At 41.1% G+C, this 17,867-nt stretch overlaps 1 protein-coding gene across 1 annotated transcript in view; it reads left to right on the forward strand.

Moving 5' to 3' along the window:
* Positions 1 to 17,867, forward strand: part of AAGAB (alpha and gamma adaptin binding protein) — a 55,181-nt gene that overhangs the window by 5,451 nt on the left and 31,863 nt on the right. The window contains exons 2-4 of the mRNA XM_030317864.1: positions 15,402 to 15,592; positions 15,732 to 15,828; positions 16,383 to 16,472. Coding sequence (XP_030173724.1) covers positions 15,402 to 15,592; positions 15,732 to 15,828; positions 16,383 to 16,472 — 378 coding nt within the window. The remainder of the gene's footprint in view (positions 1 to 15,401; positions 15,593 to 15,731; positions 15,829 to 16,382; positions 16,473 to 17,867) is intronic.

The following is a 17,867-nucleotide window of genomic DNA, read 5'->3' on the forward strand; positions in this document are numbered from 1 at the left end:
CTCTACTTTCTTAGAAGGAACTTTAGTTTTTATTTTAACTCCAGGACAGTTAACATACAGTGTTATATTAGTTCCAGGTGTACAATATAGTGATTCAGCACTTCTGTACATCACACTGTGCTCATCATGGTAAGTGTGCTCTTAATCCCCTTCACCTGTTTCACCCACCCCCCCCCCCCCCATCTGCCTCCCCTCTGGAAGCATCTGTTCTTGATATAGGAGTCTGTTTTTTGGTTTGCCTTTTTTTTCCTTAGTTCTTGTTTTCTTAAATTCCACCTGTGAGTGAAATCATATGGACTTTCTTTCTCTGACTTATTTTACTTAGCATTATACCCTCTAGATTCATCCATATTGTCGCAAATGGCAAGATTTCATTCTTTTTTTATTTCATTCTTTTTTTTCATTCTTTTTATTTTCATTCTTTGTTTTCATTCCATTGTATATATATTCACACATCTTCTTTACCCATTCATCAGTTGAAGGGCACTTAGGCTGCTTCCGTGGTTTGGCTATTGTTAATGTTACAATAAACATAGGGGTACATATGTCCTTTTGGATTAGTGTTTTTGTTTTCTTTGGGTAAATATCCAGTGGTGGAATTACTGGATTTTATGGTAATTCTATTTTTAATTTTTTGACGAACCTTAATATTTTTTTCCACTCCTAGAAGGAGCTTTAGGTAGAAAAGTCTCCGGAGACTTGTTTGATTTTTTTTTTTTTTTTTTTTTTTTTGAAGTGTGTAATGTCAACTCAGCAACTGTAAGCCATTCAGGTTCTACATCTGAACACTCAGAACAGAATTCTTACTTTTAGTGAAATGTGGGAATTTGGAGATCTTACAATCATAATCATTTGAACTCTTCTCTTTAAAAAAAATTTTTTTTTAATGTTTATTTATTTTTGAAGGAGAGAGAGAGACAGAGCATGAGCAGGGGAGGGGCAGAGAGAGAGGGAGACACAAAATCCGAAGCAGGCTCCAGGCTCCGAGCTGCCAGCACAGAGCCTGACGCGGGGCTTGAACTCACAAACTGTGAGATCATGACCTGAGCTGAAGTCGGACCCTCAACCGACTGAGCCACCCAGGTGCCCCTCAGAACTCTTCTCCAATGTGTTTTCACACCTTTTAATTTGGTTCTTGTATCTGTGAAGTCATGAATTCAGGTTATCCCCATTTTATAAATGCAGAAATTGTGGCTTAGAAAAAATACTGGCTGGCTTGCCCAAAGCGCTCAAGTACTAAGTGTGGGAGCATACGATCACATTCCGGACTTTTATGCATGGAACATGTGAATGAAATGTGTTGGAATTCCTTAGCAATCAGAACTATTTAAGGTGGTGGCATTGGTATAAGAAACGATAGAGAAGATTAACTCCTAAAAGAAAGTTTTAAAATATCTTTGGATTTCCATTTAGGAGGGTTGAAGTCTTAATTCTGAGTGAGGAGAAAAATATCTTTGTCTGGAGGACCTATATTTAAAAAGAGCATTATGGGGGCACCAGAGTGGCTCAGTCAGTTGAGTGTCAGGTCATATGAGCCCCACAAAGGGCTGGTTGCTGTCAGCCTGTCAGGGCAGAGCCCACGTTGGATCCTCTGTCCCCCTCTCTCTACCCCTCCCGCACTTGCACTCTCTCTCAAAAAAATAAAAAACAGAACAAAACAGAAAAACCCAAACATTATGTGTGCCCGATAGTTTGAACGGTGTCTGAATTTTTATTTGCTCAGTTGAGTGAACTCAAAATAGAGGCATATTATTTATTAGTCACTCCTATGTAGGATTAACATTAAAAATAGGAAATTGTTTGAGATCATCTCTACCATTCCTCTAGATGTAAAATCCTGTGTTACCATGTTACTTATTTTTCTGTTAGATTATATGGTGCTTCTTACTTCTGCATTCTTAATTTGTGTGTGTGTGTGCGTGTTTTGGAAAACTGCCCCATGTATTTTGTGCTATAATATCATATTTAGTTTATTGACATTAATACTATCCACCAATCTTACTCAGATTTCCCCAGTTTGACTTTTATGCGTTTGTGCTTGTGTATGTATTCTGTACAACTTTATCACCTGTGGTTTGTGTATCTACTGCAATCAAGATACTGAATAGTTTCAACACCGCAGGGATCCAGTGTGTTGCCCTTTTATAACCGCACCCACCTCTCTCCCAGGTTATGCCCCCAGTCTTCATCCCTAACCCCCGAAAACCACTAACCCGTCTTCCATTTCTAAAATGTTGTCATTTCAAAAATACAATTGGAGCTCTATAGTAGATTACTTTTGGAGATTTTTTTTTCTGCTCAACAGAATTCCCTAGAGAGTCATCTGGAGTGTATGTGTCAATAATCCATACCTTTTTATTGCTGAACAGCATTCCATGGTAAGGATGTGCCACAGTTTAACTGTTTAGCTATGGAAGCACATCTGGGCTGGTTCCAGTCTTTGGTCCCTGGTCCTGTTTTTGTATAAAGTTTTATTGGCCCACAGCCGTGACCGTTTGTTTACATTTTGTCTATAAATACTTTCCAGAGTTGAATAGTTGCACCACAGACAGTATGGCCCCCAGCCTAAAATATTTACTATCCAATCCTTTATTGAAAAAGTTTGACAACCTGTATTCTGAGCACTCACCGCGTACTAATCTGCTTAACTATTACAACATTTTTGTGCTATTGTTCCCATCATTATTCTCATTTTGCAAAGAAATTGCAACACGGAGAAATTAAGTAATTTGCTCCAGGCCAAATAGCTGAGCCAGGTTTTGAACAGAGGCAGTCTGGCTTTAGGAGCAGCCTCTTAAGCAGGCCTGCTCGCAATTAACTCAAGATAGGGGAACTCAAAACAGCAAAGGCACCAGAGAGGCAGCCGCTGAGCTATGGGGGTTCTCTTTGAAAGGCTGAAGGGATAATAGGATTTAGCCCGTGGTCATTTGCTTTTGTAGGAGAACAATGCTTGAAACAGAGCTAAAACTTCTCACTAATTTGAATTTAGCAATTCCACACAGGACCTTTGTACATTCTTCCAGGATTTAACTAAGGCTCGGCCCCAGGTCCTGGTCACCTGGTTTCCACAGCTCCCCGGGGAAATGGAAAATGAGCACAGTCATTGTTATGTTTTGCTGTCTTCCAGGGATTTGCAGGTAAGGAGGGCCCTCCTTCCTAGAGAAACCTCCCTGGGCCAGGGAGAGGTGAAATGGTAGCTTTTAAACAAAATACATTTTTTTCCTCATAGATGGGAAGACTTATGCCCAGCTGAGAAGATTTGGGTCTCCCTTTAGGGCAGTCAGCTATCCTAATTTCCCCAGGATTGAGGTTTTTTTGTTTTTGTTTTTGTTTTTTTTTAAATTGAAGTATAGTTGACATGTGTTAGTTTCAGGTGTATGACATAGTGATTTGGCAGTTATAAACATTACGAAATTCTCACCACGATAGTGTAGTTACCATCTGTCACCATAAAAAATGATTACCGTATCACTGACTATGTTCCCTCTGCTGTACTTTCTATCCCCGTGATTTACTTTTATAGCCAGAAGTGTGTACTTCTTCATCTCCTTCCCCTATTTCGCCTATGCCCTCAACACCCTCCCCTCTGGCAACCACCAAATTGTTCTCATATATATGAGTTTTTGTTGTCTGTTTTATTTTTTAGATTCCTCGTAGAAGTGAAATCGTAAGGTATTTGTCTTTCTCGGACTTATTTCTCTTAGCATGATGCCTTCCTTCTAGGTCCATCCATGTTGCATTTTTAAGGTTGCAGTAGACACTCCACTTTTGAACTTTTTGTGTTTGGAATTCAGATTCCAAACTTACCCATGGAAACAATGCTCCAGCCCCAAGTTTCTAAAGGTTTCTAAAGCTGAAGAACCAGTTAGCTCAACTATATGATGGGTAAACTAGGCTTTGGGGAATTACACAGGCAAAGCCAGCCATCATTTATGACATTGCTTCTTTGGGAAACATTCATTCTCCTTCAAGACTGGGAGTTTGTGTCTAGGTCTCTTAGACCCCAATAGTTACAAAAGGATCCTAAAGTAGTTTACTAAGGAGATGTTATTTCAAAGGTAGGGGCTTATTATACAGCTTAGCTAATATTGTCCAGCAACAGAAGAGGATAAGAGCTTGGGTCTTTTAATTTGCATTTTTTTTCTATAGCTGCTTTGTTATTCTGAGTGGAACCTTTTTTTTTTTTTCACTCTGGGAATAAATAATAATTTTTGCTTAAGCAATGTCGCTTGTTTTTTTGTGGTAGGACAGCTCTGCCTTTGTGTATTTCCAAGGCTTTATTTTCTTCAAAGGAAGAAAGATTGGACTAACAAGATCTTCCACCAACAGGCTAAGGTTGTCATCAGAGTGATTCAGTAGGTGGTCAGCCTAAGCAGCGATTTCTACTGGTAATGGGGGTAGAGGAGTGTTTTTAGCTATGATTCTTAATATATTTTTAAATTTTCAATTAACATTAATAGAGGGCTTAGGATTTTTATTATTAAAAGAGGGATGTTAAGTCATCAACCTAAGGAGGAAGAAAGATTAAATACAAGTTCATATTTTGTCCAGACCCAAAGGAACTTACAAAACATGCCCATGTTATCTTCTAGTATGAGCGCGTGCGTGTGTGTGTGTGTGTGTGTGTGTTTGTGTGAGTGAGAGAGAGAGAGAGAGGGAAATGCAAGCTCAAAGAAGTTGTGATCTTCTAAGGTTGTTCAGCCTTGCATGTTGGAGAGCCAAGATTCAGTTCTAATTCTTCTGTATACATGAAACATGATGAATTTCTTGGCAGCCAGAACTGTGTGTATTCAAGGTGGAGGTAGGGATAGGAAAAATTACAGTGAAAGATTTTTCTACAAAGATGAGAACTTTTATGGTTCAAATTAAGTGTACACTTTTCTTTCGTGGTAGTTTAGAGCATTAGTAGATGAACTGTGACAGGTTAAATGATTAAATGAAGACATTTTTTTTTTCAACGTTTATTTATTTTTGGGACAGAGAGAGACAGAGCATGAACGGGGGAGGGGCAGAGAGAGAGGGAGACACAGAATCGGAAACAGGCTCCAGGCTCCGAGCCATCAGCCCAGAGCCTGACGCGGGCCTCGAACTCACGGACCGCGAGATCGTGACCTGGCTGAAGTCGGACGCTTAACCGACTGCGCCACCCGGGTGCCCCTAAATGAAGACATTTTTATTGGTGTTCAGTTCGTTTCCTAGTGGAGTCGGGAATTTGACTTTTTGTATAAGGTTATTGTTGATGATGAAATGATTGTAAGGTGTTTGCCTTCCCAATAAATGACATTCCTGGAAAGAGGGTGGAGAGTATGAGGAGAAGCACCAGTGGAAAAATATTGTGCATTAACCCATGTTGCACAGAACCATTTATGACGCAGACAGCATTGTATCATCCTGGACAATTCTAAGAGTATCTAGACTCAGACCCTTATTTCTGGGCCATACAACTGCTTGTTTTTGTGCACAAAAGTAAAAACATCTAGAAACTACGTAGTGGTCATTTGGTTTAAGCTTGCCCTCTATAATTCCTCAACAAATAGTGACACTTCGTAATAATGAAATCTGATATAGACCCATTTTTCAAAAGGTTAAGGTATAAAAATTGTTTTGAGTGTGTCTGGCGAGAATAATCTGGACGTGACATTGTATTTGTGTTGGAGCCAACGCACACAGATACCACAGACACATCTCTAATAATTACTTATCCAAAAAGCAGGATTGACGTAGGTTAAGACAAAGAGGACAGTTGTCAAACTCTTAAAGAGCCTGTGTGATGTTGTAGGCTCAGTAGCAAATACCCTCTTCAGGGTTTCATTTTCCACACTGACCTGAAGGCTGGTTCTACACAGAGATGGGGAAACATGTTACTGTCCTTGGATCAAAATCTGTATGCTCACAGCAGGAACATGTGATCAACCGGTAATAAACCAAGAAAATTACCATTCTGTCTGCATTCTCCTGGGGTCATTCATGGGTTTCGTGGGGGAAAACTTTTTACGAATTGAGCACTGAGGTCTACCTTTTCCTGGCTGTTTTGGCTTGAAGCAAGTTAACTTTCCTCCTACAAATATTCAGTCTCTCTACCTGTGCCATCATCGTTCTAAGTCTCTAAAACATCATGTGCCTCAGTCACTTACCTCACCTGTAAAATGAGGACATTATCTTCCAGCTTCCATGATTTTTTTGGTTTTTTAGCAGCTTCATTTGGATATAGTTTAAATATAAGATCCACTTACTTTTGGTGGAAAACATTTCTATCCCCTAGAAGGAAAGCTTGTGACTATTTGCAATCACTCCCCATTCTCGCCCCCAGCTCTAGGCAACCCTAAGGTACTTTGTCTTTATAGATTTGCCTTATGCGGACATTTTATTTCAAAGGAATCCTATAGTATATACTCTCTTGTATTGGCCTTCTTTTACTCAGCCTAATGTTTTCGAGATGCATCTATACTATAGCATGTACTTCATATTCCATTGTATGGGCATACCACACTTTAACCATTCATCAGTTGATGGACATTTGGGTTGTTTCCACTTTGGGGTTACTATGAGTAATGCACTTATGCACATTCAAAGAAGCTACTGTGCTATTTGAAGAAACTGCCAAACTGTTTTCCAGAGTGATGGCACCATTTTGTGTTCCCATCCGCAATGTATGTGGATTCCAGTTTCTCCTCCTCTTCAGCAACGCTTGTTATTGCCTGTATTTTCCATTATAGCCATCCTAGTGGGTGTGAGGTGGTATTTCACTGTGGTTTTGATTTGCCTTTCCCTAATGGCTAATGATGCTGAGATTCTTTCCAGGTGCATATAGTCCATTCCTATGTCTTCTTTGGTGAAAGGTCCATTCAGTTCTTCTTCCAATTTTTTTTCTTTTACATTTATTTATTTTTGAGAGACAAAGACAGAGCACAAGCAGGGGAAGGGCAGAGAGAGAGGGAGACAGAGAATCTGAAGCAGGCTCCAGACTCTGAGCTGTCAGCCCAGAGCCTGACGCGGGGCTCAAAACCACAAACCGTGAGATCATGACCTGAGCCAAAGTTGGACGCTTAACCGACTGAGCCACCCAGGTGCCTCTCTTCTTCCCATTTTTAAGTTGTTTTTTTTTCACCTTATTATTGAGTTGTAAGAGTCCTTTAAATATTCTGGAAATGGTCACACATATCATTCACATGTATTTTCTCCTGTTTTGTGGCTTGTCTTTGGGTTTTCTTGATGGTATCTTTTGAAATGCAACAATTTTTAATTTTGATGAAGTCCACAGTGCTATAGTGTTCTTTTTCTGTGGTCCTTTGACCAGGTGTTGCCCAATCATGGTCTTACCCTTCCTGAAGGACCTTTTAAGTGCTGGGACATTGGATGTGTTAGCTTCATGATGCTCTCCAATGGACCAAGCTTATTTTCATATTTGAATGCAGGGGATACAGAGTAGATGTTCTTCATTAAACTTACTGTGTTTGGGAAAATTCATCTCAGACATGTTTACCTTCTTTCAGATAAGTCAGCATCTGCTGCAGATACTGTCGTCATCCTGAGCAGACATTGACATCTTTTTGTGACACTGACTTGATGCTAATTTGTTAATGAAAAATTATTACTTGAATGTGACAAGTACTCTCCTAATTGGCCTGTCTAGGCTTATGTCTTCTTTTTTTCCCAGAAAACCACCATTCATAAATAATTTTCAAAACATCTAAGGTTAATGACCAAAAAATTCTTATGGTTGAAATAACTAAGATGTTTGAGATCGATCTTATCAGAGATATATTTTATGTGATGCCTGGCTGTAATGGCGAGTTTCCGTTCTGGGAGAAAGAATAAAACCAACTTTGCATTCCAGAACTTGCATTTTGTTTCATAAACACAGCCAGGTCCATTCCACAAGTTCCTTTTAGATCAGGGTTCCCGAGCCTTCACACTGTTGACATTTTCAGCCGGGTAATCCTTTGTTGTACACGTGCTCTCGTATGCACTGTAGGATGTTTCACAATATTCCTGGCCAATGCCCACTAGATGCCAGTAGCATCTAGTGCTGGGATGCCAGCATCCCAACCTGGTACAACCAAAAATGTCTCCAGGTGTTGGCGTGTCCCCAGGAGGGCCAAAATCACCTCCCTATAGAGAACCCTGGCTTAAATGTAGATCTAGAACTGTGGTTTTGAATAAATAAGTAATAGTAATGGAATTCAAAGAAGTCCCTCTCCCCCCATATGGGTGGGAATGGTTCACGGGCTGTGCCGCTGGGATTGATAAAGTGGTCTTTGCGTTCAGCCCGTAGAACATACAAGCTGGGGGTTCCTCCTTGGCCTTCATAAAACACTTTTCCATGTTCTGTCTCCCCTTGCTGCCAGCTTCTTCCTGTTCTTTTGTGCAGATGTGTCTTACTGCATCATGAGGTCTTCTGGGGGCAGGCACAGACCGTGTTTTCTCCCTGCACATCCCCCCCCCCCCAACAGTTATTTTAAGATGAAGCTCTGGTGACCAATTCCAGATGGCTACTGGGAGAAAGTAAACTAGGGGAGGAGGAGGAGGAGGAGGAGGAGGAGGATGAGGAGGAGGAGGAGGAGGAGGAGGAGGACTGAGTTGGATTTCCTCTGCTTCAACTTTCAAACTTTTCCACGGTGATCTAAAAAGTCGCCCCAGAGCATGTGGAAATGTGAATTTCGAGGGTGACCAGAGAGGAGTGTGTGAGGAAAGGGTAATGAAGTGTTGTAAGCAAACCAGAATTGCTGTCCTCTTGTTCAAGCAGCGGTACGTTGCCCTAACCCAGTTATTCTTCCCTCGGCAACCTAGTACTGCCCCAACCGGCCATCTGTCCCTTAGACTGAACCAAGCACTGCCTGCGCTCACACGGGGAGGCGGCAGGGTGATGGCTCAGAGAATCACAGACGAGGATTTCCCCACGCTGGTCCTTACAAAGGCCTGGCCCCTAGGCCTGCACAGTTTTAAGCGTTAAGTATCACACCGGTGGAGATGGCCCCTTGTACTTGGGGAATAATCTGTTCATAACTGCTACAAAGTGTGTGACAGCAGGCCCCTTTCTAGCACCTTTCAGGAAATCGCACTATGCGATTGTAACTAGTTGCAACAATATGGAGCCTTGATGATTTTTAAAGGTCTCTCTTTGCCTTTCCTTGCTGGCTAATGAGAAGTCTGGCCTTCATAGTTTTTCCTAAAGCACATTTTACCCGATTCTTTTCTTTCATAATGGCTACTTTCCCCTTCAACTGACGTCAGACTCTGCTGCCTCCTATAATTTTCCTAATTGCTTTCTCTTCTGTCTCAGTCTGTGCCTTAACAATGGAAAAGAAACATTTGAGAAGGCATATTTTGGGAAGGGAGGGGCCAGAGCAGCTCAAGGACGCGGTCGTTTCCCCGTTGCACTTTTTCTTACCGCCTCTGCCCGTGCATCTCTGGCCCAGCCTCTTGTCCAGAGTGCAGCACGTGGGCAGACACCTGAGCCCGGGAGGAGGGAAATGAACACTTACTGGGGGCAACTCAGTGCCCATTGCCTGCCTGCACCTTCTCACGCATCGTTGCATTTAATCTGCAAGAAGCCATTTGAGTAGTGTGTTTGTCCCTTTGCCGGTGAGGAAATGAGACACAGAGAGGTCAATTTTTTGTTCTCACAGAGGATCAGCATTCAAATGTAGGTCTGTCTGACCCCAGGTCTGTGCTGTCTCTATTTTATGGCCTTTTCTTTTTTTTTTTCAATATATGAAATTTATTGTCAAATTGGTTTCCATACAACACCCAGTGCTCATCCCAAAAGGTGCCCTCCTCAATACCCATCACCCACCCTCCCCTCCCTCCCACCCCCCATCAACCCTCAGTTTGTTCTCAGTTTTTAAGAGTCTCTTATGCTTTGGCTCTCTCCCACTCTAACCTCATTTTTTTTTTCCCCTTCCCCTCCCCCATGGGTTCCTGTTAAGTTTCTCAGGATCCACATAAGAGTGAAAACATATGGTATCTGTCTTTCTCTGTATGGCTTATTTCACTTAGCATCACACTCTCCAGTTCCATCCACGTTGCTACAAAAGGCCATATTTCATTCTTTCTCATTGCCACGTAGTATTCCATTGTGTATATAAACCACAATTTCTTTATCCATTCATCAGTTGATGGACATTTAGGCTTTTCTCACAATTTGGCTATTGTTGAGAGTGCTGCTATAAACATTGGGGTACAAGTGCCCTCATGCATCAGTACTCCTGTATCCTTGGGTAAATTCCTAGCAGTGCTATTGCTGGGTCATAGGGTAGGTCTATTTTTAATTTTTTGAGGAAGCTCCACACTGTTTTCCAGAGTGGCTGCACCAATTTGCATTCCCACCAACAGTGCAAGAGGGTTCCTGTTTCTCCACATCCTCTCCAGCATCTGTAGTCTCCTGATTTGTTCATTTTGGCCTCTCTGACTGGCGTGAGGTGATATCTGAGTGTGGTTTTGATTTGTATTTCCCTGATGAGGAGCGACGTTGAGCATCTTTTCATGTGCCTGTTGGCCATCTGGATGTCTTCTTTAGAGAAGTGTCTATTCATGTTTTCTGTTTTATGGCCTTTTCTATTCTGGTTAGTACTGTCAGTGCAGAGGGGAGGGAGAGGAACCGTGGGTCCCCGGAGGAGTGGATACCAGGGGTGGGAGGTTATGATACCTTGCGGAAAAGGCAGCTTCAGTTCTCGGGGAAAGTAGAAAACCAGCTGCATTCTCAGAAGAGGGCTGATTTCTGGAAGGATCATCTTGATTTGGAGTGGCAGCTATCATTTCCCTCTGGGCATAGAAAATATGACTTAACCACTGGACAGCTTCTCTTCACAAAGAATGTCACGATTCATTAAGGGGACATTAATTCTACTGGTGTCAAAAGTGTCCTGAATTCTACTGAAGAAGATAGGGTTAATCTAAAGCAGTATCAATGCATTTAAGTTAGAATGGACTTGTTTTGTCTTTTTTGGCTGGAGTGGATAGATGAGGGGGTAAGGTAAGGGTTAGTATGTGTGGGGGTGAGAGAGAGAGGGAGGGAGGGATTGCAAATGTGTACTTTTGGTGTTGGTAGAATTCATCTTGGAACTCCAGTGTGCTTCCTAATTCATGCTAGAGTATCACCTCTTACCGATTCTGAATGGGATAGCTGTGTGCATGCCTCCTCTGATTTGACTGCTTACCAAATTTACACTCTCTGAGGGAAGCGACATTAGGACAGACGGAAGTACAGAGCGGGTGTGAGGACAAAGCAGTCATTGGGTTGCGGAGCTGACGTGCTTCCTTGGCATACGCCTTTCTTCCGTTCTCTTGAATCTTGTCCCTGACTTGCCATGTGGGACTGTAGGGGAAAGAAGTTCACGAAAGAAGCAAGAAGTAAATCGGAGTGGCAGGAGAACTGGTGGCTATGTGTACCCGTTTCTCAAACAGGGCAAGAGATTTATACTTGCACTTAAAGCCGGGGGAAAGGTTCATACTTGCTCCTGGAACTGGGTTGACGTTTAACTTCTCATCCGAAAACACTACAGGTTACTATTTTAAGCTGTGAGACCAAGTTTGTGGCAACAGACTGGCAATTCATCATCTCGTATTTGTCTCTTAAACAATGATGTACTGCAGCTCCACCAGGTGGCTGCCAACAGCGGGAAGGAGACAGGCCAGCATCCACCAGGCGGAGGGAGAACTGCTCTTGACTTCATTTGTGTATTGTTTTGACTACATCAAAATTCATTTTAGTGAAGGGCAAAGAAGGAAAAAAAAAAAAAAACAAAACACATTGCGGGTTTCTCTAGGAAGTCTGGCAAAAAACCAAACAGCAACAAAAACCAAAACACAATCACTGTAACTCACTTATAACATATAAATACCCAAAACCCATAGACAGTTTTCGGATGGGTTAATTGTGCTTCAGGCTCGTATATTCTGATGCCTTTGTTCTGGCTATTATTTTTGGTTTTCATGAAAAAGTGGGAGATACTGTAAGCCCATAGGTTAGTTTGGGAGTGTGATCTAGCTCGGATCCTGAATATCACCAGTATTGCATCACAGTGTAGTAGGGAAAAGTGCTGGTGACCTGAGTTTCCTTTTAGGCTCTTCTCCCTTAGGCAAGTGGCTTCTCTTTCTCCTCCTCCTCCTCCTCCTCCCCTCCCCCTCCCCCTCCCCCTCCCCCTCCCCCTCCCTTTTTTTTTTGGTCCTCAGTTTTCCCATCTGTGAAATGAGTAAACGGTACTGGCTCATCTCCAGAAACTTAGTCATGTGCATAAGCGTTTGAGCAATTCTTGTTTTAACGTGGAAAAGAATAAACTTGTTAGACGTTTGAAACCAAATAGAAAAGACAAGTAAGTGAGAAAAGCCATATTTAGTGTAGACATTTACATTTTTAAAATTAAAGTGTACATTATGAAATTGATGACAAAAAGAATGAGGCCGTTCACTTTTGTCTAGTTGTGAGATGGCACAGGTGTGATGATAAAGTCCATATTCAGCCTCTCCGAAAGTATCTGATTGGACATAAAATGTTACAAATGAAACAATCTGATAAGTGGATTGAGCCATCAAGTTATTCCAGGGAGCGCAATAAGGAAACACACACACCCAGCTAGGAAAACACTGACAGGTGAAATTCATTTTCCCAGCCTATTGGTTCTGTTCTCATCCAGGTGTAGAGAAAAGAGAAATTGCTTCTTTCTGTGTGTTCGGTAAATATCTTAATCACTTGGAAATCAGAGAGGAGACAAAACTAAAATTGTAAGAGCTCTGAGAAGCACATGGGTCTGTTGTCTTGTGCTCTATGCATTGATTAATAAAACGAACCACGCTTAATGGATCCCAATGTCCTAAACTGCAGTCAGTAAGGAGGTGACCCCTTAATTGGTTTTATTTTTCCAGGTTAGTTGAAGACTGCGATTTCAAAAACGCATAGCTGAAATTTTATTCCAATTTTTAACAAGACAAGTGGTGTAGGAAATCTCAAGAACCGCTTGTGGTGACAGCAGGAGTTCTGGTCCCACTCTTTGTCCTTTGCCCCATAACACGTGGAAACAGTATTTTACTCTCTGTATTCCCTACTTAAAAAAAAAAAAAAGTTAATTTGTTCGTTATTTAAAAAAAAAAAAATGCCCATGAATGAAGAAAACAGATTCCATATGGTAGCTCCTCCTACCCTTAAAAAATCAGTTTATACAATTTTTGCTACTCCCCTTGGTTTGGTTTGCCTTCTTCCATATGTGCTTTTATCGGCATATTGCTGGACCACCTGCTTGGAGTTAGGAAGATTAGCTTTGAATGCAACATAGACTTTGATCTAGGAGGTTTGGTGGGGTTTTTTTTTTTCTTTTTCTGTGAGACACTTACATGAAAACAGAATCTTTGATTTTTACACTTTATCTGTTCTTCCTGCTCATTTCCTACCTGAACTTGTCATAATGCTCCATGGAGGACATTGCAGCTGGCTGCTAAGGAATTGCTTGATAATTAATGAAAGATTACTTTATGTAGAAATTAAGCAGCAAGAACTGTCGATTTCTTGAACAGACAAGACAAATTCAGATTTTCAAATATTGGCATAGACCTATGGTAATTTACAAGTAACAATTCTGGTTGCAGTGAAAAATTTTAGAAAGTTAGTTTCACAGTGTGTGCCATATGTCAAATGTAGTCTTAAATTTATTTTAAATTTAGTTATTTTAATTTTTTTTTAAAAAAGGAGGGGTTTTATTTTCAGACCGTTTCCTCCTAATAACCACACGAAGATAGTTTACCAGTGAAAAGCATGCATATATGCACGTACACGCTTTGTAAGTTACTATACATTAATCCTAGCAGTCTTTTGGACTACGTAATTTCCCCAGATCTTTTTGTTTGAGCAAAAACTATGGCAGTGTTTCAAATACATAATCTTAGCTCTGGAACTGAAAATTTAGCTTCTAGTTTTCTATGTCCTGCTAACTGTCAGTTTGAGGAATATTTTATAAAATAATATTCATCTTACTTTGCATTGAAAAGGAGTTTGTGGCCATTTTGCCATATATTCTCTTTTTTTTTTTTAAATAAAGTCACTTTTTAAAAATGTTTATTTTTGAAAGAGAGACAGAGCATGAGTGGAGGAGGGGCAGAGAGAGAGGGAGACACAGAATCTGAAGCTGGCTCCAGGCTCTGAGCTGTCAGCACAGAGCCCGACGTGGGGCTCGAACTCACGAACCATGAGATCATGACCTGAGTCGAAGTTGGATGCCCAGCCGACTGAGCCACCCAGGCACCCCTAAAGTCACTCTTTTTTAAAGTTTATTTTGAGAGAGAGAGAGAGAGAGAGAGAGAGAGAGGGAGGGCAAGAGGGAGAGTGGGGGGAGGGGCAGAGAGAGAAAGCGAATCCCAAGCAGGCTCTGTGCTGTCAGTGTGGAGCCCTGCTGGGACTTGATCTCATGAACTGTGAGATCATGACCTGAGCTCAAATCAAGAGTCAGGCACTTAACCGACTGAGCCACCCAGATACCCGCCATACCTTCTTATAAGAACCCAATTTTAGTGGCATGTTATTTTACCTCTTTAAACTTACTTTCCACATAAAACATAGGTTGTGGGTATGGATGTGAGAGATGGGAGGTTAGGGTAGGACAGTTTCTAATGTTTTCCACTTTTGAATACGTTACGGCATTACGGAAGCAAACTGCTCAGTGGTTCCATGTCCTCATCTATATTTGTTCATCGTTGATTTGGCTTTTACTGTAAGAATTTCATTAGTTATAGCCGCACTGCACATGGGTTTCTGAAAGATTTAGTTACATCCTAAATAAATTTGCTTGGCTGTTATGTCTTTAAATGATGCCAAAAGTGTCTTTATCGAACAAAAATTTGAGTTGGCTTTCGAAGAATCTGAACAAGGCTGAATATAAATGGAATTGGGGTCATTTATCAGAATCCATTCTTTTCTATCTTTAGTTGAATTAATGTGTAAGCATTTGGCCCAAGGAATATGTGTAGCTTTTATTTTATTAATGGTTTAGCCTTACTGCTGCCTTCCTTTCAGCTTGCGGTAAGTACACAATAGTTCCAGATTCCTGAAGATTCTTGTAATCTTGCCTCTCACGTGAAGTATGTAGGCAATAAAATAAACGTAAGCTGTTCTTTCTTTACTGCTTGCTTTTTTCTGGGTGTTTGGCTAAATAGCTCTTTTGTTGCCTCTGTCTGACCTAATCACAATCGTTTGTGTGTTCTTAAAAGAGCCGATGAGTTCGATTATGCCACCATTACTTTCACAATCAAATGATAGAGAAGGAAATACCCTGATAAATGGGGGGGCTTTTTGAAATCTTTACCGAAAGAGAAGCAGCCAGAGTACCCCGTTAGTCTGATACTTGACCGTGAAACTTGACCAGTGTGTATCAGTTTGTGCACTTTCCATGCTAACGTTGTGTCCTTTTGTTCAGATATCCTTGGAGCAGAAGATCTTCTCGTGGAAGTGACTGCCGATGATGCCGTGAGGTTTTACCCCTGGACCATTGATAACAAATACTATTCGGCAGACATCAATCTGTGCGTGGTGCCAAACAAATGTCTCGTCACTGCCGAGGTGGCGGAGTCCGTCCAAGCGTTGGTGGTTTACTTTGACAGCACGCAAGTAAGCTTTGGTTTCCCAGGGACCTTGAGGAGGAAATTATTTTGTGCTTCCCCCCCCCCCCACCCCCCGCCTTTTCCATGAGGTCTCTTACTGTCTCTTTTTCTGGGTTGGTTGGTTTGTTTGTTTTTCCTCCCTCCAGAAGTCTGGTCTTGATAGTGTTTCCTCCTGGCTTCCACTGGCAGAAGCATGGCTACCTGAGGTCATGATCTTGGTCTGTGACAGAGTGTGTGAAAATGGTAAGGCGTGCCAACGGGGCTACTACGGTTGGTACATACAGTTGCTGTGCCTTGGGAAGCGGAGTACTTTTGTTCTCTTAACTTAGTATATCTCCTGTGATTTTATTACTGTATAGAACTATTTTCAGCTATTTCTCTTTGGAATCTTGTAATACTTACATTTTATTTTTTGTGAACGGACACTTGGGGTTTGAGATACCATCTTTTTTGTTTTAAATGTTTATTTTTGAAAGAGAGAGACAGAGAGACACACAGAGTGCGAGTGGGGGAAGGGCAGAGAGAGAGGGAGACACAGAATCTGAAGCAGGCCCCAGGCTCCAAGTTGTCAAGCTTTGAACCCACCAACCATGAGATCATGACCTTAGCCGAAGTCAGATACTTAACCGACTAAGCTACCCAGGCACCCTGAGAAATCATCTTCTTTATATTACTTTATTTTGGGTGCCTTTAGAATAACCTTGACATTAAGGGCAGCACTGAGATTTGTGGAGAGTATTGCAGCAATATTCTGTTTGAAAAATTTTTTTACTTATGAAGATTCTTTTGCATGTTAGGTGTAAACCGACAAAAAGCTCAAGAATGGTGTATCAAACATGGCTTTGAATTGGTAGAGCTTAGTCCGGAAGAGCTGCCGGAGGAGGATGGTAAGTATTTATGTGTCAGGAGAAACATGGCGTTTGGATTCGGAGATGAGGGAGCATTTTAATTTGGGGAAGAAGAATCGAAGTGAAATTAAAAAAATATTTTTTCCTCAGCTGTTTGAAAAGATTTGTGCAAAACCCATTGATGTGGTCTTACTGGTAATCAGATAATCCATTTATTTGTCTTCACCATGCATGTTAGGACTTTTGAAATACTGTGTGTTTTTCTTACGGATGAAGATAGAGGATTTCTACCTTAAATCTCAGTCATTTCCCCAATCTCTTATACTTTCTCCACTGCCAAAAAAAAAAAAAAGAGGGTTTGACCTATATTCATAAATAGTTAATGTTCCTTATTTTGAATTCTTAATATCCTAAGGCTGAATTTCCAGGGACCTTAGGAAGGGCATGTCAGCCCTATTTTTATGTCTTTTGGACATTTGAAACTACAAATAGACCCAGAATCCCCACTCCTTTCCCCCCGGGGCAGCTTTTCACTTACCTGCCTTCCACTATACTCTGGACCTTTTGTTTCTTCCCACATCTCTCTTCCCCCCCCTTCATTCCTCTTCTTACCTTCTCTGCTTCCAAATATACTTGTGCTCCCTGCTGTGGGACCTACCAAGATAAGACAGGTTTTGGCCCACCAAAACCTCATAATCTAGTACAAGAGATAAACGTATATGAACAATTGAATTACCAAGTGGAATATCATAAATATTTAAAAAAATATATATTGGTGCTGTGGTATTTCAGAGATGGGAGAGATCATTTCCGTTTAGAAATGTGAAGACTGTGTTGGCATCATGGACTCTGACCTCTCACTTGTTCCATGGGGAAGAAATGGAAAAGGTGCTGGGCTTGTAGTTAGGGGACCAGTTGGGGTATAGCATCGAGAAGATGCCAGTTGTTACAAAAGATATTTTAAGGCACAACCAATATGGATTAAAGCACATAGATAGGATAGAAGTAATCATTACATGAAACCTACCTAATTTTTTTGAAAGGAATTAAGAAATATCTTTTTATATTCTGGCTTATTTAGAATTTTTCCAAAATGTTACCTTTGGAAATAAAACCGTGCCAGAGAAGAAGAGGACAAAAATGAAATAAAAAGGCTGATTTTTGTCCCTGTACATTTTTAATAATAACTAAAAATGAACAAGTACAGTTTCTCTTCTCACATCTTTCCAAGTCCCCTAAAACTTGTGCCTTGTTTTGTGTATATGAACATGTACATAATTGCTTATTTCTGGCACTAGAATTTTCTCATCTTAGTGTTGCCCCTGAGAGTCAACATTTGAGTCATTTATTTAAATCTGTTTTTATTTTGTAATTTCTCCTCCCTTATACCACCACACACCTCCTTGCTCCTTGTCTGAACAGTGCTCTTGCATT

The sequence above is a fragment of the Lynx canadensis genome, chromosome B3 (assembly GCF_007474595.2).
Source record: "Lynx canadensis isolate LIC74 chromosome B3, mLynCan4.pri.v2, whole genome shotgun sequence".
In the NCBI taxonomy this organism is placed as follows: domain Eukaryota; kingdom Metazoa; phylum Chordata; class Mammalia; order Carnivora; family Felidae; genus Lynx; species Lynx canadensis.